Source organism: Mauremys reevesii, linkage group 18 (assembly GCF_016161935.1).
Source record: "Mauremys reevesii isolate NIE-2019 linkage group 18, ASM1616193v1, whole genome shotgun sequence".
In the NCBI taxonomy this organism is placed as follows: domain Eukaryota; kingdom Metazoa; phylum Chordata; order Testudines; family Geoemydidae; genus Mauremys; species Mauremys reevesii.
Genome location: NC_052640.1, coordinates 20,805,782 through 20,831,263, shown reverse-complemented (window position 1 = coordinate 20,831,263; position 25,482 = coordinate 20,805,782). Strand labels below are relative to the sequence as shown.

The window sequence follows — 25,482 nt, the reverse complement described above, 5'->3', positions numbered from 1 at the left end:
ACCCTTGTTTTTTGAAGTCTCTGTAGAGACCAAGACTAAAGGGGAATAAAAACCAAACTTGCCTGTAGACATGGTTCTCCTTAGGACTGATTTTGAATATGCACTGGTGGTAGTATCAGAAAAACTTGTGCTTTGCTTGTTCTGTGGATGAATTAGGCCTTTGGTCCCTAGGAATATCAAGCCCGCACTTTCCAGCTATGCTAAATTTGCTTAAAACAAAAGCTTGGCTGGATGTAAGAGACATAAATTGCTTCAGTGTTCCTTAATATACACAGTATGTGTAGTACAACAGGATAGCAGGGCTCCTCTTTGGATCCACCTAGTTAGCAATTGTTGGAAGCCTGCGTAAAGCCTCTGAAATTCTTCTGATTCACTATTTCAGGTGTGGCTAATTAACTCCAACAGAGGTATAAGGAAGTTGGGAGTGTCCCTCTGAAGGGAAGGAACTAGATCCACAAAGAGACTTCAGCATAGCAATGCTCAGCATTGCAATACCTTTTAGGTGCCCTGCTGCCCAGTGGAATTTGCAGCCCTGAGTTAGGTATCCAGGCTCCCCATATAATGACTGGGGAGAGTCAGGTGCCCAAGAAAGAGATTAACAGAGGCTAGCAAGCTGATTGGGTAGCTCCCCAAAGTTGCTAGAAGAAATGCTGAGGAGAGGAGTGGGGCCTAACCCTTACCTCTCAAAGGTACCTAGGTGCCTAACTCCATTTGAGATTCTCAACCACGAACACTCTCTTGGAGTTAGATGCCTAACAGGTCAGCCCCTTCTCAAAGAAAGTTATAGACCCTCTTCCCAATGCCAAAATACCTAGTAACAGCATAGTTGGGATGTTTGAGGATCTCTGTGGCACCTAAATGTTGGATTTAGTGGCAGTTAAGCACCAAAATCCTTTTGTGGAACTAGCCCTAGGAGACTAGGCTAGAGGAGGGCCTAATGGGAAATCCTAGGGGCAGCCAAGCTGAGAGAGGAAAATTAAACTGTATGGTGGTGTTTTTGAGTTACCATTATTGCCAAAATCCTGGAAGTGAATGAGTCTGGACACTAACTCAGGGTCTGTGTGCTCTGTTGTGGACGGGATAGAGACTCAGCATGTTTACATGGGTTCACAGTGCAGCAAGATTTCTTTAGGCCCAGATACGGAACTGCAAAGGTAGAGGCAGCAAAGAGTCCTGTGGCACCTTATAGACTAACAGACGTTTTGGAGCATGAGCTTTCGTGGGTGAATACCCACTTCATCAGATGCATGTAGTGGAAATTTCCAGGGGCAGGTATATATATGCAAGCAAGAAGCAGGCTAGAGATAACAAGGTTATTTCAATGAGGGAGGATGAGGCCCCTCTTCTAGCAGCTGAGGTGTGAAAACCAAGGGAGGAGAAACTGGTTTTGTAGTTGGCAAGCCATTCACAGTCTTTGTTTAATCCTGAGCTGATGGTGTCAAATTTGCAGATGAACTAAAGCTCAGCAGTCTCTCTTTGAAGTCTGGTCCTGAAGTTTTTTTGCTGCAGGATGGCCACCTTAAGATCTGCTATTGTGTGGCCAGGGAGGTTGAAGTGTTCTCTTACAGGTTTTTGTATATTGACATTCCTAATATCTGATTTGTGTCCATTTATCCTTTTCCGTAGAGACTGTCCTGTTTGGCCAGTGTACATAGCAGAGGGGCATTGCTGGCATATGATGGCGTATATTACATTGGTGGACGTGCAGGTGAATGAACCGGTGATGGCGTGGCTGATCTGGTTAGGTAGAGGGATATCTTTAAAGGTGGAGATTCTTAGCAACAGCATCTCAGCTCCCATGTATGCTTATACTAAAGGAGAAGTATTGGAACCCACAGTTAAAGAAAGCTGACCACATTCAAGCAACAATTAAAAGTTGCTCACATTTTATTTCTAAGGAAGCATCTTGAATAACAAACTTTGAGTGCAGGGTGGATGATTACAAATCTGGCAACAGTAAGTGCAAAAGTAATGGTGTTAATAGATCTTCAAAGTATCTGAACTTAACGACAAAGAGAAAATCCTGTAAGATGCAAAACAAAGAGGAGATTTCTAAAGCCCCCAAAATTCTCTTGTTCTTGAGTTAAGCCATATCTTTCAAGTGAAGCACACAGCTCTATTTCCAGTTAAGATTCTTTCTTGAGAAATGAAATGGAGACAGTGACTGTTTTTCCAGTGAACCAGAAGCACTGGAACAATCATTAGACAGGATCAAGAAAGAAGAAAGGTAACCATCTAGAACTGAATCTAATCCAGAACAACACTGATTGAGCATCCTTTATGATCCTAGGACTACACTAATTTGTAGTCATCTTTCATATGAAATGTGCACTAAGTTTAAAGTATTATTTCTCATTATTGTTCTCGTGTAGCTAGTGATCAGTGTGACTGAGCAAATATCTAATATAAGTATTAATGAAGCTATATTACTTATGCTGTCAAATATTTAAATTTTAACATATGATGTAGGTGAGATTGGTGATCTGTTAATGGTTAATTAAAAAGGTAAGTATGTTTGCAATATTAAAAAGCCCATTTTGCTAGATCTTAAAGTTTATCTAGCAACTGATTTATTTACCATATAAGTAATTTAAATTTAGAAAGGTTGGAACAATCCTTTTCCCTTAGTAAAATGGACAGTCTCAGACAGTTTTACCCCATAAATTATATTTTTCAATTAGTCTAGTGTTTGACAAAGGTGATGGTCTGACAACCCTCTGGAATGAAGTCCTCTGCTTTTCCACAGAACAGATATAGTACAGGAAGCAGCAGGACAAATTTACCTACACTGTCCCATCAGTATAATGTGCCTCAGCCTCTGAGAAACCAACTCTAGAAATGAGATGGTAGATCAGTGTCCATGCCCAGCCAATCCCTGATTTCTCTGCTGAGACTGCTAACTAGGATACCAATTAGCACCAACTGTGATAGTGGTTTCTGTGATATGTGGATATTTTTCCCATGGGAAGTGGATTTAGGTTACTAGTCTGAGTGTACTTGTTGAAGTACCCTCATGTATCAAAAGATGTTGAAGGTATTTTTTTAAATGGATTTAATCTCAAAAAACTTCTTTTATGATTTTTTATATTTGTATACACCTGAGGCTTGAAAAGCTTTTTCTGTGGATCAAGCGTTGCAATTTGCTGAACTTGTTCTTACAAAGTTGAAATGAGACATGTATATGTGTGCGTGTGTGTAAAAACAAAGTAATTTCAAGGCAGCCAATAAAAACCGGACAGCTTCCTGCATATTAAGGTTGGAAAACAGCCTGGGGTTCTTCAAGAGCTTAGAGAAACAAGGTGAGGGATAGACACAGTAATTGTTTGGCTGCCTGAAATACATACCTGCTGATGCTACAGCATGCTGTAAGGTTTTAAGGTTGTCAGTATTTCAGGATCCCAGGAGAGAAGCAGAAAATTAGACAAGGCATAGGCTGCAGCTGTAAGCTACTGTGCTTCATACCATGTATGGACTCTCCCTTGAGTCACGTTTTAGAATATAGTCTGAATTCTGGTTAGCCCCTTGGGTTTTAGCTCTGGGTTGCAACCTACTGCTTCTTCCACTTTCTCCATTTCCCCCAGTGAATATAAAATCATTGCCTAATTTGAATCATTAAGGCAGAACTTAAGTGATCCACAGCTCCTTTCTAAGACAGAATTCAGATGATTGTTTCTATATGCAAACTAGGGGCCAAATTTAGCCCTTGTTAAATAGCAATTTCAGTTTGGGCCTTGGAATTCATCAGTGATAGCAATGAGCCAAGGTTCAAAACTATTACATTAAGCAGAATTTTTCTAATGCATGAAGGAGACAATTTAGTAACACGAAACAAGTTTTTATAACAGTAACATGCTTGGTATGCTGCGGCTGGAGTCGCCACAGCCACTACATCAGAGCCTGGACTCAGCCCCCTCACGACCAATGAGAACTCTGCACATAGCAGAGGACCCTTCCCAGACGGCAGGAATTCAGGGCTGGGGCCAGGAGCATACCTTCAGACCGTCTGTGGTGGAATTTTTTGTATAGTAAAGCTGCCACTTGCTCATGGCTTTAACCACATCCCTCTTCTGCATCCTACCAGCCACTCTCTTTCTCCTTGCTCCTCCCTTCCTGGTTACTCACCCCTTTGTAGTTCTCACCTGCTCTCCCCAATGGCCTCCTCTTCTGCCAGTGGAAATCTAGGTTCCACTTCCACATCCTCCTCCTCACCACTGGTGATATTTACCCCAAACCTAGCCTTCCCTCTAGCCCCACCACCTCCACCTCTCTTGTGCCACTGTTCCTAATCTCATACCCATCCCCATTCGTCCCCTCTTCTCTTGCTGTCTCTGCAATGCCCGCTCCATCTGTAAATAGATCACAACTCTCCATGGCCTCTCCTTATCTTGTTCTTTCCAGTTCCTGACTTTAACAGAGACCTGAGGCTTTTCATCTCATACTGCCTCTGCAGTTGCCCTCTCTTATGAAGGTCTCTCCGGCCTGGTCTACACTGGGGGGGAGGGGGAAATCGATCTAAGATAAGCAGCTTCAGCTATGAGAATAGTGTAGCTGAAGTCGACATATCTTAGATCTACTTAACTCCTGTCCTCATGGTGCGGGATTGACGGCTGCGGCTCCCCCGTCAACTCTGCTTCCGCCTCTTGCCCTGGTGAAGTTCCGGAGTCGACGGGGAGCGCATTCGGGGATCGATTTATTGCATCTAGACGAGACGCGATAAATGGATCCTTGATAGATCGATCACTACCTCTCACACATCCTGCCCTGGATCAGACCATGGTGGGAGTGTTGGGCTTCTCCTCTCCTGTTCTTGCAGCTTCCAATGCCTGTCTCGTCCCACTTTTTTTCTTCTTTCAAACAGCACTGCATCTAACTCTTCTCTCCTCTCCCTCTCAATGTTACTTTCATGAGCGTCTCTCATTTTGGATCTCTCTTCCTCATTGCACAGTCTCTCACACTCATCCTTTGAGTCTTCAACTTCTGCACTGATGACCCATTCAACCCCTTTGTTGCACATTTCCTTGTTATCACCTGTTAATTTGACTTGCAGGCCTGGTTCAACTCTCCAACTCATCAAAAGGCTATTCATTAAGTTGGTCTTCACCAGGCACTACCCTCTCATTGATCCCTCTCTCTGAGCACCATCTAGTCCAGTGATTCTCAAACTATTGTACTGGTGACCCCTTTCACATAGCAAGCCTCTGAGTATGACCCCCCCTTATAAATTAAAAACAACTTGTTTTTATATAAAAAACCATTATAAATGCTGGAGGCAAAGCGGGGTTCAGGATGGAGGCTGACAGCTCATTACCTCCCATGTAATAACCTCCCAACCCCCTGAGGGGTCCTGACCCCCAGTTTGAGAACCCCTGATCTAGTCTCTTTCAGCAACATCTCTCAATATACACACCAATGCCATGTCACTTGGCCTTTCTGTGACTTCCACTCCATCAGCACTGGTGACTTCTTGTCTGCTCTCAGCTCTCTTTTCCACTGATTAGGCGGTTGATTCTTTCCATGCTTCACTCTCCTCCACCCTTAACTCTTTTTTTCCTCTCTCCCACTACAAGGTCAACCCTGCTAACTCCTAGCCCTGGCTCACCCCCAACATCCACTTTCTCCACTCCTGCTCTCATGCTGTGGAGCATCTCTAGCAGACCTATGACCAGGCTGGTTCCTCCACTATAAATTTGTTCTCTCTTCCTTTAGTTCTGCCATCTTCCTAGTCTTAGCTAAATAACTATACTTCTTCAACTCAACTAAATCCTATGCCTGCAATCCTGGCTGCCTCTTCATCAACTTTGACTTGTTCCACAAACTCTCCTTCCTCCTGCTTCCATTGTTTTCTCTGCACAGGATTTTGCAGATTTCATCCAAAAGAAAACTGGAATATGATGTGACCTTTGCCCATCCCTTGGCTTGCCTTCCCTTCACCTCCTACAATTCTCTACTTCATTATCACAGATGGAGACATTTCTCAATTGCTATCCTCCTCTAACTCCTCCACTTTCTCAAGAGACCCCACCCAATTCCCTGATATCCCTCGTGTCCATTCTCATCCCCTCCCTTGCAGTTCTTCATCTCTCTTTCTCTTCACAATCCGTAGATTTTCTTATCTTAAAAAAATCCATTCTTGGCCCCACTTGTATTTCAAACTACAGCTTCATCAACCTTTCATCTCTAAGCTTATTGAACAGGCTGTCTACAATCGTTGTCTGGAGTTCCTCCCTCCAATTCCAGCCTAGAGTTTTCCAGTCTGGCTTCCTTCAACCCCTTGAATTCCACTGAAACCATTCTCAAAGTCTCTAACGATCTCTTCCTGGCTAGTGCTCAGAACCAGTACTCCATCCTCATTCTCCTTGACCAGTCAGCCACCTTTGACACAGCTGATGTTGCTCTTCTTCTTGAAATCTTGTCCTCTTTTGGTTTCTGTGAGTCTCCTCTCACTTATATATACCTGCCCCTGGAAATTTCCACTACATGCATCCGACGAAGTGGGTATTCACCCTCAAAAGCTCATGCTCCAAAACGTCTGTTAGTCTATAAGGTGCCACAGGACTCTTTGCTGCTTAAACAGGGAAGGAATTACACCATTCCCATAGAGGAGCTCCTGCTGAGACATAGTGGGAGTGAAGTGTAAATACCTCATAGCCAATGCTCATCACCATTTCCCGAAGCAGCTCCTGCTAGAAGAGTCTGGGATTGGAATAGCTAAAAGCTCAGCTCAGCTAGCAGTTCTACCTCAGGCCCTAAAATGGTCCAGATTTTGATCTCCCTTCCGCTGGCATAAATCTTGAGAAACTCCATTAACTAAAGATGGTAATCTGGTCTCACGAAGGTAGGCCTGGAATTAATATGGAATGCTTCTTGTGCATGTTCAGAGAATTGAATGAAAAATTATTGAAACCTGGTCTATTTGGAGTGGGAACTTCCTTCTATGTTTTCTATTCTTCCAGGTTTTAGGTCAGGGCTACACACTAAGTTTTAGCTGTGGTGCACATTTTAGCCTGTGGACACCACTGACAGCTATTATTTATATTTTGATAGTGCCTAAACTATGTTAGGTGTTTCCCAAACACAGACACAGTGCCTGCCCCTATGAATATAAAACAGATTAGTAAAATCTCACTTCAGGAAACCTGTCAGTCATGTCTAGATCATATCATGACCTAAATAAACATGCCACAGCAATTCACGGAACCATTCCACCATTCAAATTCCTATATTTTTAAATTACCGATCTAAAGTTTTTAAAAAGGGGAGGTAGAGTTCTGAGTGCTCACATGTCCATCTCTCTTTTCATGCACTGTTACTACAAATGTGTGCACAAACATGTCTAATTACCTGATTTGCAGAGGTATTTATTGATGTGTTGGAACAGTTACAGTAAATGTATGAGCCAATGTGCGTGCATGTGCGCACACCATACACATGGGCCTATGCCTTCGAAAACTTTGTTCAACATACTCCTCATACTCACTCCAATATTGCCCTTCCAGTCTCCCTCCTTTCTCCTGCCTGCATGTCCCCATCTGGCAACTTTATTGACTGAGCCCAGGTTTTAGGTCACAGATCTGTGAAGTCCTGTAATAATCACAATTTGAAAAAAGCAAAAAGGAAATTAATAGGCCTCCGCCCAGCCATCCCCATAAAAATAAATGTAAGAAGCAGCTGCTATTGGGCTGGCCAAGCACAGTCCACCACCATTGGTAACAAGGAGCTCACCTTACTGATTTGATCAGTAATGTAACTGGGCTCCCCAAAATAAATCATATTTATATTTTAATTTAATAATATCTTGTCCTACAGTCTGTCTTGGGAACAATTTGATTTCCAAGTGGAAAAACTACAAGAGTAAAGGGCAAGTCGTTTATCATATTGAGAGTGTCTGTTGCCAATGGAATCAGTGGGGTAATATTTGTATTATAATTATACACCAACTAGGGTAAAAGAACATTATTAACATTGCAAAGTCACACACCCAAATGCTAGGAAATTACAGAATTAAGGTTGCCTGTGCAACATTTATTTGAACCCTTTGTATATATTGTGAGAATCTTTAATTACATGATTATACTATTTTTTCTACAGAATTCCTGCCTCGTTCAGTGCAGCGGATGGACTGCACTCAGTTGATAAAAAGCTAGTTAATATTTTGTTTTATCCTCATTGTTAAGTGTGTGGTCTTTGGATTTACCAACTGCACATTATTCAAACCCTACTATGAAAAAAGACTTACTAATTTCTTCACAGGCTTTTCTATGGCTTTCATTGCTATAGTATCAGAGTGCTACCCAACTGTTACTTTATCTTGAAAATCCTGTGATGTGGAGGGGTGGGTTTTATTCCAGTTTTACCAATGGCTAGCTCAGTCACAAAGAGATTAAGGTCTAAGTACCCTCTAATTTTGAGTGCCCAATTTGAGATGCCTAGGACTTGATTTTTCAGCATACTTAGTGTTATATAGCACTCTATATTCATGAACAGCTCCCATCAACTTCAGTTGCAGTGGTGAGTTCTCAACACTTCTTCAACGTTAGGCTCCTAGGTCTCAAATAGGGCACCCAGAAAACAAGGAACACATAATTAGTGACCACCTGTGAAAAGTTTTGTTTAAGCAAGTTGCTTAGCATCACAAAAGATCTCTGTGGCAAAGGAAGGGATATAATTGAATGCTGCCTTGGAGAACTGGATTGTCTTTTAAACATGGGATCACCATCCTTTCTCTTCCAGCAGTCTCCTGCCTCATTCACTACACATTTTCCAACTTCTGCAGCAAAGGAGGCAGGAATTGCATAGACAACAGCCTCTTTTACTAATTCATCCCCACAGCCGCTCCATGCTGTGCACCGAATGAAGCAAGGATCCTATGGAAAAAGTAATCTGTGATCATATAATTAGAGATTGTATCATAATACCTATGTGCAACTTTTGAGTGCTTGACTTTCCAGGAGTAATAATGTTCTTTTAATTTAAATGTAGGTGTAGTTTGCTGGCTTTTTAAAAAAGCAAACTAAAAAACCAAATTCCATTGTGTGTTCGCAGTGACACCCACATGGTTAACCAGCAGAGTTGGAACCAGACAGACCTGTCACTTGAGCTAAATGAGAAAGTGATAGCAGGTTGCCATCCTTCATGTAGACCAGCACCAGAGGGAGATGAGACACAGTCACTGGATTTCACAGATATTTGCTGACAACAGAGGAATAGTGACATTCAGGAATCATGGGTTCCATTCTAGGCTCTGGAGAGGGGGTGGGGTCTAGTGGGCACACTCTTCTGCCTGTTCCCCCTAGCTTTGACCACTTCTACCCTGTCCACTCCAACCAGACCCTGTTCCAATCCTGTCTTTTTTGCCATCCCATCCTCATTGCCCCAGTCCCAGTCTTCACACCTCAGGATTCTCATCCCAGTCTCCTTGTTCAACCAGTCCTAGTCTCTCCCTCTGGGCTCGCCATCTGACAACCAGTCTCCTTGCCTCGGCAGTCCCTGTTTTCCCCCTCCTTGCTTCTCATCTCTCTACCCTCCACCTCATCGGCTTCCAGTCTCCCTCCCAGGGCTTCTCATCCAATCTTAGACAGTCCCCCAAACCCCTCCCTTACTCCATATTTCAGTCTCTTTGCCCAGACAGTCCCAGTCTCTCCTTTGCTTCAGCTCCTCAATTGATCTCAGAGTATTCACCCCTCCCCTGCCAACTGGCTCCCTGTCATCCTGTTTCCCACACTAGCTATCCTAGTCTTCCCAGCCTACTTACCCAACCAGTCCCAGTTTCTCTTCTCCCCTGCAACTCTGTCTCACTGAACTTGTCCCTATCTACCCCTTTTCTACCTCCCTATGTAGCTTTTGTATCTTCTGCATTTAAATCAGATGTCTTCCTCCTCCATGCTGCCCAGGTGCCAGAAATCACTGAGAGCACAGGAGAGGATGGGTCTTTGCTCTCACTTTTAGTGCCTGGCCCCTTCTCAATCCAGAGCAGCAATTACTGGGAAGGTTTTTCTGAGCCCTTGCAGCCTTGGCTTTGTGGGAATGGCACATAAGCAGGCGAGTCACACAGGTTCTGTGTTGCTCAGTTGCTCTTTTCAGTTGGCACATATGCAGTCTGGTCAGCAGTAGGCGCTGAGAGAAGCTAGAGCGTGCCCAAAGACAGACAGAATCTTTGGAGATTTTAGTAGCTAAAAAAAAGTAGTCTCTAGTGAGCATGTACAAACCGTCATTTTTTAAAAGGCTTCTATCTTAAATTTTAATATTTCACGGGACTGGCAAAAGGCACACCCCTAGCACAAAGGTCACTCCCTGCCAAATGTCAACTCCCTGCTTCAGAACATGTAGGTGCTAGAGGATTTCAAAGAAAAACTCACAAGAAGTTTGACGTGGGCAAAACAAGTACTTTTATCTAGCCTCATTCTCAGAAGCAGCTCAACTGTTTTGACTGAAATTTTCCAAAAAATTCAGCCTGAGTCAGTCATCTCTCATGGAAAATTTCAGTCCAAATGGTTATAACTAACTGAAGAAAGGCCTTATTGTAACTGTTGGGCAATCGTAATAAGCCATGCTATCAGCCCTGCTTCCCAGTCTCACCCCCTTCCCACCCTTAGCCCCAGTCTCCTTGCTTTGGCACTCCCATCTGATCTCCCTATCCCCTACCTCACCCCCGACTGGCTCACAGTTCTGGTCTACCTCCGTCCGATTCTCATCCGATCTTGGAATGTACAGAATGGAATCTAGGAATCTCAGTCAATCCCCAAGCCTGTTCCTAACTGAACAATAAACAGCCTTGTTTGATATTTTTTTTCCCTCTAGTTTTTCCTTCAGCTTTTTTTCATCTTCATTTTCTGTTACAATTTGAGAAGTTGAAGAATGTTGGCAGAAGGAGTTGAGCACTTTCTAAAACAATGTTGCACAAGTTATTTTATTATTTTTATTGTGATTGGAATCTTTTTAGCTCAGAATAAATGGAATACTGTGCAGAATCTAGACTGGATGAGTGGCTATTCACTTTCTCTTACTAGCCACCTTATCTGATCCACAGTTTTGGATTTATTTCACTCACCATCAGGGTAATTTCCTCAACATGGGGTTTACTCCAAGCTATACTCTCACTCCCTGAAGTCTTATCTCTGACATTGCCTAATCTCCTTCAATAGAATTCACTCCTCCACATTGTTCATGCTCTTCCCTCACTTTCCTCCTAGATGGTGCTTTCCCCTCCCTGACAGCTGGCTGGGGGCTAGGCTACAGATGACAAGGGCTTGTCATAGAATCATAGGACTAGAAGGGACCTCGAGAGGTCATCTAGTTCAGTCCCCTGCACTCATGGCAGGACTAAGTATTATCTAGACCATCCCTGACAGGTGTTTGTCTAACCTGCTCTTAAAAAATATCCAACGATGGAGATTCCACAACCTCCCTAGGCAATTTAATCCAGTACTTAACCACACTGACCGTTAGGAAGATTTTTCCTAATGTCCCACCTAAACCTCCCTTGCTGCAATTTAAGCCCATTGCTTCTTGTCCTATCCTCAGAGGTTAAGAACAACAATTTTTCTCCCTCCTCCTTGTAACAACCTATTATGTATTTGAAAAGTGTTATCATGTCCCCTCTCAGTCTTCTTTTTTCCCGAGTAAACAAACCCAATTTTTTCAGTCTTCCCTCATAGGTCATGTTTTCTTGACCTTGAATCATTTTTGTTGCTCTTCTCTGGACTTTCTCCAGTTTGTCCACATCTTTCCTGAAATGGAGTGCCCAGAACTAGACACAATACTCCAGTTGAGGCCTAATTACTTCTCGTGTCTTCCTTACAACACTCCTGCTAATACATCCCAGACTGATGTTCACTTTTTTTGCAATAGTGTTGACTCATATTTAGCCTATAGTCCACTGTGACCCTCAGATCCCTTTCTGCAGTAGTCCTTCCTAGGCAGTCATTTCCCAATTTGTATGTGTGCAACTGATTGTTCCTTCCTAAATGGAGTACTTTGCATTTGTCCTTATTGAATTTCATCCTATTTATTTCAGACCATTTCTCCAGTTTGTCCAGATCATTTTGAATTTTAATCCTATCCTCCAAAGCACTTGCAACCTCTCCCAGCTTGGTATCATCCGCAAACTTTATAAGTGTACTCTCTATGCCATTATTGAAATCATTGATGAAGATATTGAACAGAACCGGACCAAGAACTGATCCCTGTGGAACCCCGCTCATTATGCCCTTCCAGCATGACTGTGAACCACTGATAACTACTTTCTGGGAATGGTTTTCCAACCAGTTTTGCACCCACCTTATAGTAGCTCCATCTAGGTTGCATTTCCCTAGTTTATGAGTAAGTCATGTGAGACAGTATCAAAAGCTGTACTAAAGTCAAGATATACCACGTGTACCGCTTGTTACCCTGTCAAAGAAAGCTATCAGGTTGGTTGTTTAAGTGACTTAGTTAAACCAGTGCAAACCCTTGTGTGGATGCTCATTAATTTACACTTTGTGTATATTGGTTTAGTTTGCACTTGTAAATCTCAGGTGCAAGCTACAGTGCCCTAAATCAGGCTTTTCAAACTGATGTGTCCACATTCAAAATTGTACTAGATTAAATGGATTAACCTCACACCTCTAGTTAAACTGGTGCAACTTCTCTGTTTAGACAAACAGTGTGAAAGAAGCAGCAGCCAAGGAATCAGGGCCTGTGATCTGTTACTAGGAGAAGAGCAGCTCAGAGGAGGTTTCTTCTGCTGGCACACAGTCCCGGAACATTGGCCAAGATATCAGTTTCCAGGGATGGGTTTTGAAAACCTGGGACTGTTTTAGACCAGGGCTGTTCGCCACTATGGCTAATATTGCTGTACAAATATTGGTCCTTACACTAGCTTTTATGCTGGTGTAACTCCATTGACTTTGACAGTTCTACTGACAAAAATTCAATGCATTGACTATGTCATACTTAATTCCTGGTCCTGTGGAGTACTGAACACTCTCAACTCCCACTGATGTCAATGAAGTAACTTTGATTGTACCCTCCAATTGTTTAAGCTTAATGCAACATTAATGTTAGACTTCACACTTAGAGAAGAGACTTTAACCCAGCGTACTGTTCTTGCTACACTGCCTGCTACTAGCATCACACTGCATGTTCTCTAACTTGACTATGAAAGCAGCTATCACTGGTATTATCACTCCTGCTTCCTACATCCTTCACTTGCTGCTTCTCCAGATAAGGTCTTTTGGACAGGTACTATTCTCAACTAGGGTATTAACACGGCAAAGTGATGGCACTTACTGCAACAAGAGACACTATTTGTTCAAGTTCTGTTGAAGAAAAGGATTGTTTTTAAATAGCCAGTTCAGAGGAGGGTGCATAGAGTAGCCCTCCCTCGCTAGGAAGCCTCAGATAAGTCTGGGGATGGAACAGTTTCCTGCTCCCACAGACAAGGGGAGGAGGGAGGCCATAGCTGCAGACCTTTACAGTAGACAAGCAGAGACAGGAGGCCAGTGCTAGACAAGATAGCAGTAGTAATGACTGCTCTGATAACTGGCTCAAGAAGCACGAATAGTGTACCATGTTAGCATTAGATATTTCCACTCTCTTCAATGGGGTATGGTAGATAATAACATGAAAGTCAGTGCAAAATGTGGCTGAACATCTGTATAATAAAATAATAATTTTATTTACTTATAATGTGCACTCCCCACCCCAACTAATGAACTTTTATGGTGTTAATTCTATTAAGTGGATCCTTGTCTCAGAACCCAGGGACATGGTAATCTTATTTTGTGATAAAAGAGCTAGTTCTTTTAATCATGCTAAAATGACTAATGTAACATCAGATTTCTGCACAGTCTGAATAGGCTCAACTATCAGTGGAAGGCAGAGACATGAGTTTAGACATCAGTTAGCATAATATTCTTTTGGCCAACATATATAAAGAATCCTGGCATGGTGTAGGGAGGTGACAGTCCTGTATATGGGGCCCTATCCAACTTCCATGAAAGTAAATGAAAAGATAGCATTGGAAGTTGGATCAGGCCCTTAATGAGTATAAAAAAAATCCAAATCTGGTTTAAAACCCCAAGGTTTATTAATTTTGTATTAAAGGCCGGATTAAGTTTATTCCAAGAGAAAAGTAAAACTGGTGAAAGAGGGTTCACCTCTGCCCTGGCAGGATGGTAGAGTGAGCTTGGTCAACAGATGCACTTCTCAGCCCAGCTAGTTCAGTGCCATTGAACTTAAATACATGAATCTCACTGGGCAACAGCAGTTGGATTCTTAATAAAATGAGAATGCAGAACAGACAAAGGAAGGATCAGATCCAGAACTTACAAGGCTCCCAAGTAAATCCTCACATACATGCGATTATCACAAGAAATGCAGGCATCAGCATTATTCATGTAAACAACCATGATGGCGAGATTGAGCCCATGTGCAGGTTTATTTAGCAGCCAATTTATTCTCATTACAGTAACTGGATATGCACGCTATTGTTAAGGTTGCAGTATGTTTGATATGCTACTGCGTGAAGGTGGTATGTACTAGTGTATGTATTTGGCCAGAAATCCATTTTTGCCCTAACAAGTTCAACTTTGTTCTTACATCTGTAACTCTACAGGGGAGGCATCTTTTACAATATGGAAATTTTTCAGTTGTTTATTATTGGAGAAATGGTTCACTTTAGTTGATTTACAGGTTGCGCATCTATGGGTGCTGAACTGTACTATTGACAACATAAATAGTATTGTTGTCTTTGTCCATGATTGGATTTCTTAACTGTAATAAACTATCTACTCAGCATTTATATTAGTGCCTTGTAAAACAGGAAAGCAGTGATATCACTTCATTTTATTTCTATTATTTAATACACAGGAGGTTAGCCACTATGGTAATGGCCTAATTAAAAATTAATTAGGTACAAATAAAATTTAAAAACTAACAATTTACATAAAAATCCATCACTGTCAAGTTTGTTTTCATAAACACAAGGTATTGTATGTATTGAAGATCTTTTCTACAATTATGAGGAAGCACCTCCTCTTCTGTGCTAAACATCCTAATAGATGAACATGTACTGCATTTGCTTGCAGCATATGCAAGCCCATAGTACGAGTGAATAATTGATGGTTATATGGTGAAAGAGTGCAAGAAGAAATGCTCTACAGAATCAGTAAACTGTTGTAAAACAATAATTTTTGTGCACGTGACTCTTTTTCATGCCTCTGTGCACCAAGCAGAGAGTTGCTGAAAAAGTTCCCGGACAGTGTCATCTGCCTAGTGCCAGCAGCACTGTCACTAGTGCACATTGATTGACTGAAGACTACTAGTTGCACAGTGTGACCGAACAAGTTGCTGAGGTAGTGTGATCTCAAGAATGTTGTCCTTTCTTGTTTAGGTTTCTCTTACCATACATTCACTACTCCTGGGCTAATTTGAAAGGACACTACTATTTCAAAATAAAGAACAGATTTACCCCAACCATGCGACTTTATATAGCATTTGGTATTTTATAGGACCATCATTCTTGCATTTAAATTTATTATTGAGAAAGTTACGTCCTTACACATTTTTACAATATTTTTAATAAGCTTGAAATATATTTTTGCCATAAGATGTAGATACTTGTATTTAAAATGGGAGACCTACATCTTTGCAAAGACATGGCTGGTAATTTTCGCAGTACTTTCACAATATGAGCATTAAACTGCATTTCAAAGAAATGAGCTAGAGTACAGAAGCCTCCTGTAGAAAATGCTCTTTGTCCTCTGACTCAGGTGATCCTGCCACACCTAGAGCAGTAAATTGTTACTGGTGTTACTTGTGCAGGCAGTAGCACAAGTGCACTATCCAGGGAGTTCCCCTAAACCAGGAGAATTCTCTGCCGGTGATTTACATGCAGATTACAACCTCTTTACATCACCTGAATGTTGCAAAGGGGCCATAAATGTCTGAGAATCTGGCTCTGCAAGCATTTGTGAAGTAGAATGGGATAGCACATGCTATTTAGTATATACCTAGAATATTTCCCAGACAGGTTTACAATACACATTTCCACTTAAATGAATATTTAAGTTCCAAACTAAAATTTCAAATACTATCTCATTTTTAATTTAGACTGAACATCCCTATCACAATTGCTGTATCATGCAGTCTATTAGCGGGATGATGTAAAACTCACAAGTTGTATAGTTCCCATTTTTATGAACACAAATTGGTAGATTCAGTCCATGGGGATTGACAGCCCTTTTAGATTCACTTGGAGTTTCAGATTTGCATGTGAACTTCAGAGACCCTGGCTTTTGTAACACAACAGTTTAACACTGCTTTAGTTACCATGCTAGATGACAACAATCTGAATTAGAAGTAGAACTTGATAGAATAATTCACAATAAATTTTTCCAATGTTTTACCCTCCTCTTTTCTGCTTAATCATCAGTGGTCAGAAAATTCACATGATTCTGTTCCCTGGTTGGATGGGTACACAAGTACTTCTGGTACAAATGCTAGCTTGTAGGAAGTTAATTAATTTCTGCAACAATCAGGCCCGACACATGATTTTGAAATTTACTGTTCCTGAACATTCATGCCAGCAAAACTTGACCTCTCAAATGCTGACAGAAAGCAAACAAAGAGGACGTGAACAGGGTTAAAGGAAATTCATAGCAAACATTCACAGAAAAGTATTTGTACAGCTTGAATTACTAGGTTGGTTGTGAATGTTATAGATATATCAGACTCCCTCTAAATCTTGTAGAACATAAACAATTACTCAAATAAGAGTGTTAGGGCAGAGGAGGAGGACTATGGTTTGCTATAAGGAGGAAAATAAATGTAAATGAAGCACCTCCTAATATACTGCTCATCTTGGCTGCACAGAGAAATAGATGTGAATATCTAAGACAGAACAAGGAAACAGTCAATGAAGTTAAAAGGTGGGAAATTCAAAACTGATAAAAATCAATTATTTTTTACACAACATATAAACAAAAACTGTGGAACTCTCTGCCACAGGAAGTGGATGCCAATAACTTAAGGTTCCAAAAGGTATTGTGTGTGTGTGTGTGTATGTGTGTGTGTATATATATCTCCAGATTTCATAACTACTGGTAACAAATTTTGGAAAGGATATTAAGCCTTCTGGGCTTAAGCCAGTCTCTAAGTATTAGAGATCAGAATGAGAGACCTAATGTGTGCAGCAGATTATTTCACATCTGTCTACTGCAGGATTGTTCACCTTCCTCTGAAAACATCTGGTACTGGCCACTGCCAGAGACAGGATTCTGGATGACAGCAACCCACTGGTCTGATCCAGTATGGCAAGTTATATGTTGCTACAACAGGCATAGATTGGGGGGGGGGGGGAAAGTCTGTGCAAACAGTATCTGAAACAGCAACACATTAGCAGGGAGCATGGAAAGAAAAACACCCTTTAAGTTAAGGCAATATGGTTAATAAATAATGGAAACCTCCAGTAATGGGACTCTACAGAAAAAGTGGAACAAATCCTGCCTCCAGGTATGCCAGAGTATTTATGCTCAGAGTCAGATTACTGGAGCTAACTCCAGATTTAAACCAATATAACAGAGCAGAATTTGGCCACATTTTTAATGATGTCACATTACTTTTCCACTCTGGCCAGAAGGTTACTGATTCACATGGCCACACAGAAATCTAGATTTCATACCTCAATCTTGTCTCACATGTAGCACTAGGACAAAGCGATTTCTGTGAAGAAAGTACAGTTCCACATTTTAGTGGAGGGTTTTCTTACAGTAGTGTGTTTGGCTATGCCACGGTGAGCACGGTTATGGTAATTATCACTCTATCATATACTGTGTCATGTTTTCATTTTATGCTGATACATTACTTGTACTTCATGACTTCATTACGTGCCAAGTGAATACCCAGGAGACAAGGGAAGTAGTAAAGAAAGCAAGGTAAATACCAACAGCTGATATTGGCACTCTTTTTCAGCAGGCTTGATAGAGTACAGTTAGAGCTGCAGAGTGCAATTTGGTCTTCTGCTAGTGTCTCTGTGTACAGTATGTATTTTAACTTCTAAACACACAACTAACAGGCCCTGAAATGAATTCTCTGGGATTATTTCACCTTCATTAGATTCAGCCAAAAAGCCTTTATTATTTTAAAATATGTGTGGTATATACATGAAATATTTCAACTAGTGAAGCCTGTATAATATACAGATTTTAAGTCCTGAATGCATTTGAGACTTACATGATGTGCCTATATGTTCTGTTCATGCTCCCATTTTTTTTTTTAAACCATGGAGAAGTGCCACTTGTGGGGAAAAGGAAAGGGTGTATGACAAAAAGGGCAGCTTCATTCTGAAACTGGTTAATGAAGAGACCGGCAATAGTAAAATTATCTAGCACATCTAAATATGGGAATTGGCATGTATGGGCGGGTGCTAGCGCACGTAAATTAAATGAAAGGAGGAGAGAGGTCAGAGATTTAAATAGCAACAAGGAAGAAAAGGTGATGTGGTGATATGAAAAGGTGTAGCCAATGTTATGGAAACCCTCGTTAGAACAGGTGTACAAGCAGCTGTTTAAAAAATGTACATATTAACAACAGAGGTTGGGAATCCAAAACAGTGACAGTCAGGAATGAATGGAACTTTGAAGCACAGTCTGTTCGGCCCAGTTCTACAACTTTTTCTGTAGTGAGAATGCCAACTTTGGCTACAGAAATGTAGATTGTTTTTACTTGCAGAGCAGAATGTTGTAGGTAATAGTCTGAAACTCTCCTCAATACAGCTCTGCTGTTAATGCCAACTCTGATCCATAGGGACGCCTCTGACACTTTTGGGGGGCCATGCTTTTTTTCAGTGTCTACAGTGGTTCAGTCTTAAGTCTTCCTTAAATCAGGAGTTGTGAAGTACCATTTAAAGTGGGGGAGATAGATTTGCTTTGCCCCACTCCTGCCTGGCCTTTTTCTTTCTTTGGCACCCTCATCAGTAACCAGACCCACCTGGTCCATGAGCACCTACGCCAACTCCTCCCAAGAGCCTCAGCCCTTGAGGGAGTTCCCTGTCCCATCCACTCCCAGGATCCCTTCCTCCCCCATCCTGCTCCTTACCCCTCCCTACTGGCAAACCTTGCCCTCAGGTGACAGGTCTGTCCTGCTTCCCACCTGCTCCTTGGTGCTGAGGGGAGCTGCTGTAGTTTTGGCAGCTGGCAGGTGAGGGCCTGGCATGTGGCGCACTGTGCACACAGAATGGGACCCAGATGCCAGGTGCGGTGCATCCCCCAGCCATAATATGTGTGGCCACTGGTTACAAATTGCTGCACGTGTGACCACACATGCAGCAAAAAAAAAAAAAAGAAAAAAAAAAGGGTAAATTACATCTCTCAACTGGCAACTGTCAAGAAAGTAGAAGAAACAGCAAGGCAAGTCAAAAACCAGGCAAGAGGCAACCCTAATTTCCATGTACCTGCTTAAGTGGTTGGGCCATACCCCAGGAGGCCCCCACAGCCCTGCAGTCTATGCTTTAAATCCATAACTGACTCTGCTTAAGGAGAAAGATGCAATCCGCAAATAATAAACTTGGGAAATAAGTAGTAGAGGCCTCAACTGTCCTTCAAAACCTACACACCAAGCTAAGAGCATGGAAAGGCTCAGCAAAGAGAGGGTACAGTTGCTGTTTGTGGACTTTGGCCACCCTTAAATAAACCCTTTAACTGCATGTTGGAGGAGTTAACAATGATTTTTGCTGCTACTGAGTTTGCATTTCTGTATGCATACACTTCAGCCCTTTTGGTATGATTTCATGTAGATGTCATAGAACCTGTGCTGTGAATCAAGATTTTGCAGTACATGAACCTGCATAATGTCAAGACGCTGCTGCATAATTTCAGGCCCCAGTGATTCAGAATAATGGAAGCTAAGGCCCCCAATGCAGACACAATCTATACCTATGGACCTAAGGGCTCAGCACAGAGCAAGGGTTATCTGCAATATGCTTCAAGTTTGTCAAGTGATGACAAGCGCATGACAGAAACTAAAATTAAGATGCACATGTTGCTCAGAGTCCATTGTTATAAAGGTTTAAAGTAAATATAGCACTAGAATAGCAGTGTGTGGTGCTAAGCAGAGGAGGTGAGATCACCAAACTTGTTTCATCACCTCACTGAGGGATGAAATCCTAGAAATAGCAGTTCATCCTCCCACCATTTAGGGATGAGCGTTCCAAGGAAAGGAAAAGGGTTGTTTCCCATTTACACATGAAGTACTATGAAATAAAATCTGGACTCAATTGCCTCCATTTAATACCGATGCAACCTCTGTCAACTGGAAGTTGACTTCATTGGCAGGTTGCATGGTATAAATTAGGGCAGTTTGCTTCCTGATACTGTATCTCAATTTAGATTGTTTTGGTAATAGCTAAAATTATCCTCTGCTATAGTTACCCTCTGCTACAATGACACCTCCCTGGGGAGGGTAGATCTCATTAAGTCCCTTGCTGATGAATTTTGTCAACAAAACTAAACTGTGCAAATAGCAAATTTCACAGGGCAATTCAAAGAAATACTGCAGTACCTCATAAAAGAACTGCTGCACGGATCAAAAGTTTTTTTTTTTAAAGTTGAAAGATTGGCTTTAAAAAGTCATAAAAAGACCAGATTGAGCCCTGACTAAAGTAGTCATATGGCAGTGAGACATCACTCTACTGCACAGCTGTGCAGTTGATCCTCACATCATGGCTCCAGTGCGGCAGAGGGAGAATAGGAGCTGTGAACCTGGCACTTCCCTCCCAAGGCAGTGGATGAAGAGTAGGCAGAGCTTTGGCTCCACCCTCACCATCCAAAGTGCTAGCCAGCTGAACTGGCAAGAGTAGAGAGAAGGTAAGCTTCATGCTATAAAGGGCTGTTCTAAATTACTTCCCTCCAGGACCAGGGGGGCACAGGGAAGGAACAGTGCCTCAGTCACAGTCTGTTTTCAGGGCTCACTAAAGGTTGAATCTAGCTCATAGGAACTAGAAATGGACAAGCTCCGTTAGACCAAGTTCACCCCCCTGGTAGGCTGAACTGTTCCCTTTAATGCATTTTCTAGTGCCTTGTCCTGTCTAGATTGAAAGGCTAGGAGATTCATTCAGGATAATATTTTCAAAAACACCTAAGTTCCATTTTCAAGAGTGCCTCAGGCTCTTAGGAGTCTGTCTCACTGAAAAGCAATGACACCTGATCTCCGAAGTCACTTTTGAAAATGGGACTTGGGTATTTTTTTTTAAATTTTACCCTCAGTCTACTTTCCAGAGTATCACAACTACCAGCATATGAAGGTCAGTAAGAACTCCATGAACTGTTATACTTTTCTCTTCCTCATACAAAACATCCAACTTGTATATTAATGGTACCCTAGTTGTACTGTGATAAAACTGGAAGCGGGGGAGTTAAAATAAAATGATCTGTTTGACTAGTATATCACTGTATCAATTAAGCTGGGCACAGGCATCATACCCTACATAATATTGTTTTCTAAGGGGAAGAAATAATTTGTTAATGTTTCTGTACCAGGGGACACATCTCTTCAGTCCCTCCCACTGCTGCATATGGTACTGCCGACCTTTTCCTGCTGCTGGCACCCTGTAGGTTATCAGCCTCACTTGGAGGGTTTCAGTGGCTCACCCATTAGACTGGGTGTCACAGTCAAAAATGAACCCCTTCCAGGGTAGCAAAGTGTTCAATAAACTGTCTGCCCTCACCAGGGTCATCAGCCCTGGTTCTCACCCTTTAAATTCAGTCCTGCACTCAGGCTTCTAAACAAACCTTCCCCAAGCTCAGGCTGCTTCACCAGTGGCTGGTGGGGAAACCCAGGCCTGCCCACTAGTCTGGTTTCCAACCCAGGGACCCTATAAAGAAAAGCCACATACTGTTCCTTTCATTTAGTTACAGCATTTCCCTGGGCCTTTTCCCACCTGGCCCTTTATCTTCACCCCTTACCTTAGGGTTAGAGTTCTCACGTCCTCTCTCTCCCAGCTTGAGCAAATGCAATCAGTCAAGCTCCTGTGGCCAAAGAGGCACACCTTCCCTTGCCCTTCTAATCCTAGGTAGGAACTGACCTGCTAAGCCCCTTTAGTGCCTTTTATCTGCATCTGCTGGGCTCTGATTGGCTGCTTCTGTTCTGCCTCTCTAGACAGATCTGGAGGACCCACCTTCGCAGCTCTTTCCCTGAGGCTGGGTGTAGTAGGACCGCGAGGCTGGTACACCTTGTCACAGTTTCCTGCAAAGATCAATAATTGTGCCTCTTGAGATAAACCCTTTCACAAAACCCTCATGCAAACCTAATCCCCACCTTTCATTTAATCATTTATTTACAAAAATGTTCAATGCAAACAAAATGGATACAAGTGATGAAAGAAGAATCAGGAGTACATGTGTACACACATTTGAGTGCCAGACAACAATATAAATATAAATGAGGGAGGGGGAAAGTAGCTGTGAATCTCTTTCATGTACTCTACTTTGGGAAACCGGTCAGAACAGGGCTGTGCCGGAAAAGGGCTGCCATGAGCTCTTGCTGAGAGAGAATTGGGACAGAGCTCAGCACTGTTTGTTTTCACGTGGATTTGGGTAATAAAAACACAGAAGGCTGGAGAGAAAAGGGGATTTGATTTACTATTGCTCAGGGTACACATTTTCTAAGGTCTGCAGACTCAAGCTGTCCCTAAATTTCTGCAGTATTTAGAAGATTTTTATTGCTTTGCTTTACACAGTTTCCATTGGGATTGTATTTGGGGTAATACAATGTTCAGAAGTGTCAGAAGCAGAGAAAAAGTGAATGTTCTGCAGAAGGGAAACAAAGTCCCCCAATTGTATTAATTTCTTTTCTCTCACTGTTTGACAGGTGGAGAGGCCAGATTCACAGATCTGAACTGGATCAGCCTGAAGAAGTGGGGGGGAGAAACGAAACAAACACAACAAAACCGTACCAGACCTTCAGCTGTAACTAGCAGCATCACCACAGCAACCAGAAAAGACAATTAAAAGACAACTGGGGCTAAAGCGGAGCATATGAAGGTGCAGCTCCTTACCTTTGGATAGAAGAGAGCAAAATAATTATGCAGAAGAGAAAAGAATATTTGACTGATCCAGCCACACTATGGAATAGGGAAGTGTCCTTTCATTAACAGGAATGTGCCACTGTTTATTCACAGGAAAGGGGAGTGCCATGAGATCTACTGAGGAGACTATCTGTCTGTGGTTGCATTTCTACATTTGTTTGCACCCCTGCTGGGACTGAACTAGTTGGTATAGGCCTATTGGCCCATCAGGTATTGGATAGTGATTTTTTTCCCACAGGGTGCACCTGGCACGAGAATTGAAAGAGATTGCAGCTCTTGCTCAGAGAGAGAGAGAGAGAATCTCCAGTTCTCCTCTTCTGTTACTGTCTGCTATACCATGGGATGTAGGCAAAGCTCTGAGGAGAAAGAGGCAGCGCGGCGGTCCCGGAGGATTGACCGCCACCTGCGCTCTGAGAGTCAGCGACAACGACGTGAGATCAAGCTCCTACTCCTGGGTACAAGCAACTCTGGCAAGAGTACTATTGTCAAGCAAATGAAAATCATTCACAGTGGTGGCTTTAACTTGGAGGCTTGCAAGGAATACAAACCTCTGATTATCTATAATGCCATTGACTCCCTCACACGCATCATTCGTGCTCTAGCCACCCTTAAGATAGAGTTCCACAATCCTGACAGGGCCTATGATGCCGTGCAGCTTTTTGCCCTGACTGGCCCAGCTGAAAGCAAAGGAGAGATTACGCCTGAGCTTCTGGGAGTCATGAAGCGGCTCTGGGCAGACCCCGGTGTGCAGGAGTGCTTCTGCCGATCTAATGAATACCACCTAGAGGATAATGCTGCATACTATTTGAATGACCTAGAAAGGATTGCGGCACTGGACTACATCCCTACAGTTGAAGATATTCTGCGTTCTCGGGACATGACCACAGGGATTGTGGAAAATAAATTTACCTTCAAAGAGCTAACTTTCAAAATGGTGGATGTGGGTGGACAGAGGTCTGAGCGCAAAAAATGGATCCATTGCTTTGAAGGGGTTACAGCAATAATTTTTTGCGTGGAGCTGAGTGGATATGACTTGAAGCTGTATGAGGATAACCAGACAGTGAGTACTTCTGGGTTTCTTCTATGTTTTGGCTTATTATTATTTGCAGTTCGGTAGTGTCTAGAGGCCCAAGCCCCATTGTCCTCCACAGGTAACAAAAAGACACCTGCCCAAAAGAGCATACATGGAATCTAGTAGTATTTTTTCTCCACTCACAAGGTGGCAACTATGTTTCCTAGCAGCATGTAGCCTTTCTCCATTGTCTTTGTTTCTTCAGTGCTATCAATAGGAGACAATAGGACTTCCTCATATGGCACAATAGTGCAAAATGAGTTTGTGTCTGAGGCAGAAGCTTCAGACCCATTGGGCTAAGCATTACTCCAAAAGTCAGGAAAAATCAGGGAGAGGTCTTTGGGCAGTTATGGCTTCCTTTTATAAAGGGGGATAGTCAACTAGAAAATCACATTTCAGCTGGGAAATACTGTACCTGCTACAGTGACAAATGACACTGAAAATTACTATAACTGAAAGGTTAGCAAAAATAATGTTCTCCATTTCAGTCTCTGCATTTGACAGCATTTTGTGTATAGTCAGTTTTGATTTCCCCTGTAGCCTCAATTTTGTTCTTGCTTATAAAGATCAGCGTGAGCAGAAAAAGCCTTTAAAACGTTTAAAAGAAATGTTTTCTAAAAAGATATAATTTTAAGGGGTGCTATCAGAAACTATATTTTAAAATTAGTCAGTTTCCAAACAATCAAGTTGACAGTGAGTGTCCCTTTAAGTGGTATGGAAATTGTCATTAGAAGTCTGCTTTATGGCTACTTTTGTTATGCACCCAGTCTACTTATTGTCCGATAAATAACTATTCGTCCTGAATTCTCCTTGTATTACTAATACTAGTCTTTGGTTTGCTTCGCACACAGATACTGTAACTATGGAAATAGTTGTATATATGTGTGTGTGTGTATGTATGTGTTTGCTATCGCTTTCAGACAGCTTAACTTGACCTTTTTAGGTACTATTTGGATTTTTTACATATTTTTTCTATTGTAACCCCATAAATGGACATGATGCTTAAGAAACAATCAGATGTGTTGGTAGAAATATGTTACAATTCCTACAGCTACCTACTTGCCCATATTCCAGTTTAAAAACAACTGACAATCAGGAGGAACTAAAATCAACCCCCAGAAAATCACTGTCTGGAGACAACTAATTTACTATCAGAGGGGCAGCCGTGTTAGTCTGGATCTGTAAAAAGCAACAGAGTCCTGTGGCACCTTATAGACTAACAGATGTATTGGAGCATGAGCTTTCGTGGGTGAATACCCACTTTGTCAGACTAATTTACTGTTTACCCAAAGGTGCACCCGCTTCCTATCATTCCCTTCAGGCATCTTCAGTTGTTTCACCTTGGTGGAAA

At 42.1% G+C, this 25,482-nt stretch overlaps 2 protein-coding genes across 8 annotated transcripts in view; one reads left to right on the top strand and one right to left on the bottom strand.

Annotated features, from left to right (window-relative positions):
* The window catches only part of RSPH14 (radial spoke head 14 homolog), a 189,119-nt gene that overhangs the window by 42,364 nt on the left and 121,273 nt on the right, over window positions 1–25,482 (bottom strand). The window lies entirely within an intron of this gene.
* Window positions 1–25,482, top strand: part of GNAZ (G protein subunit alpha z) — a 149,756-nt gene that overhangs the window by 26,087 nt on the left and 98,187 nt on the right. For all 7 annotated transcript variants that reach the window (XM_039505857.1, XM_039505861.1, XM_039505853.1 and 4 more), the window contains one exon: window positions 22,843–24,119. In XM_039505857.1, coding sequence (XP_039361791.1) covers window positions 23,397–24,119 — 723 coding nt within the window. In that variant the 5' untranslated portion in view covers window positions 22,843–23,396. The remainder of the gene's footprint in view (window positions 1–22,842; window positions 24,120–25,482) is intronic.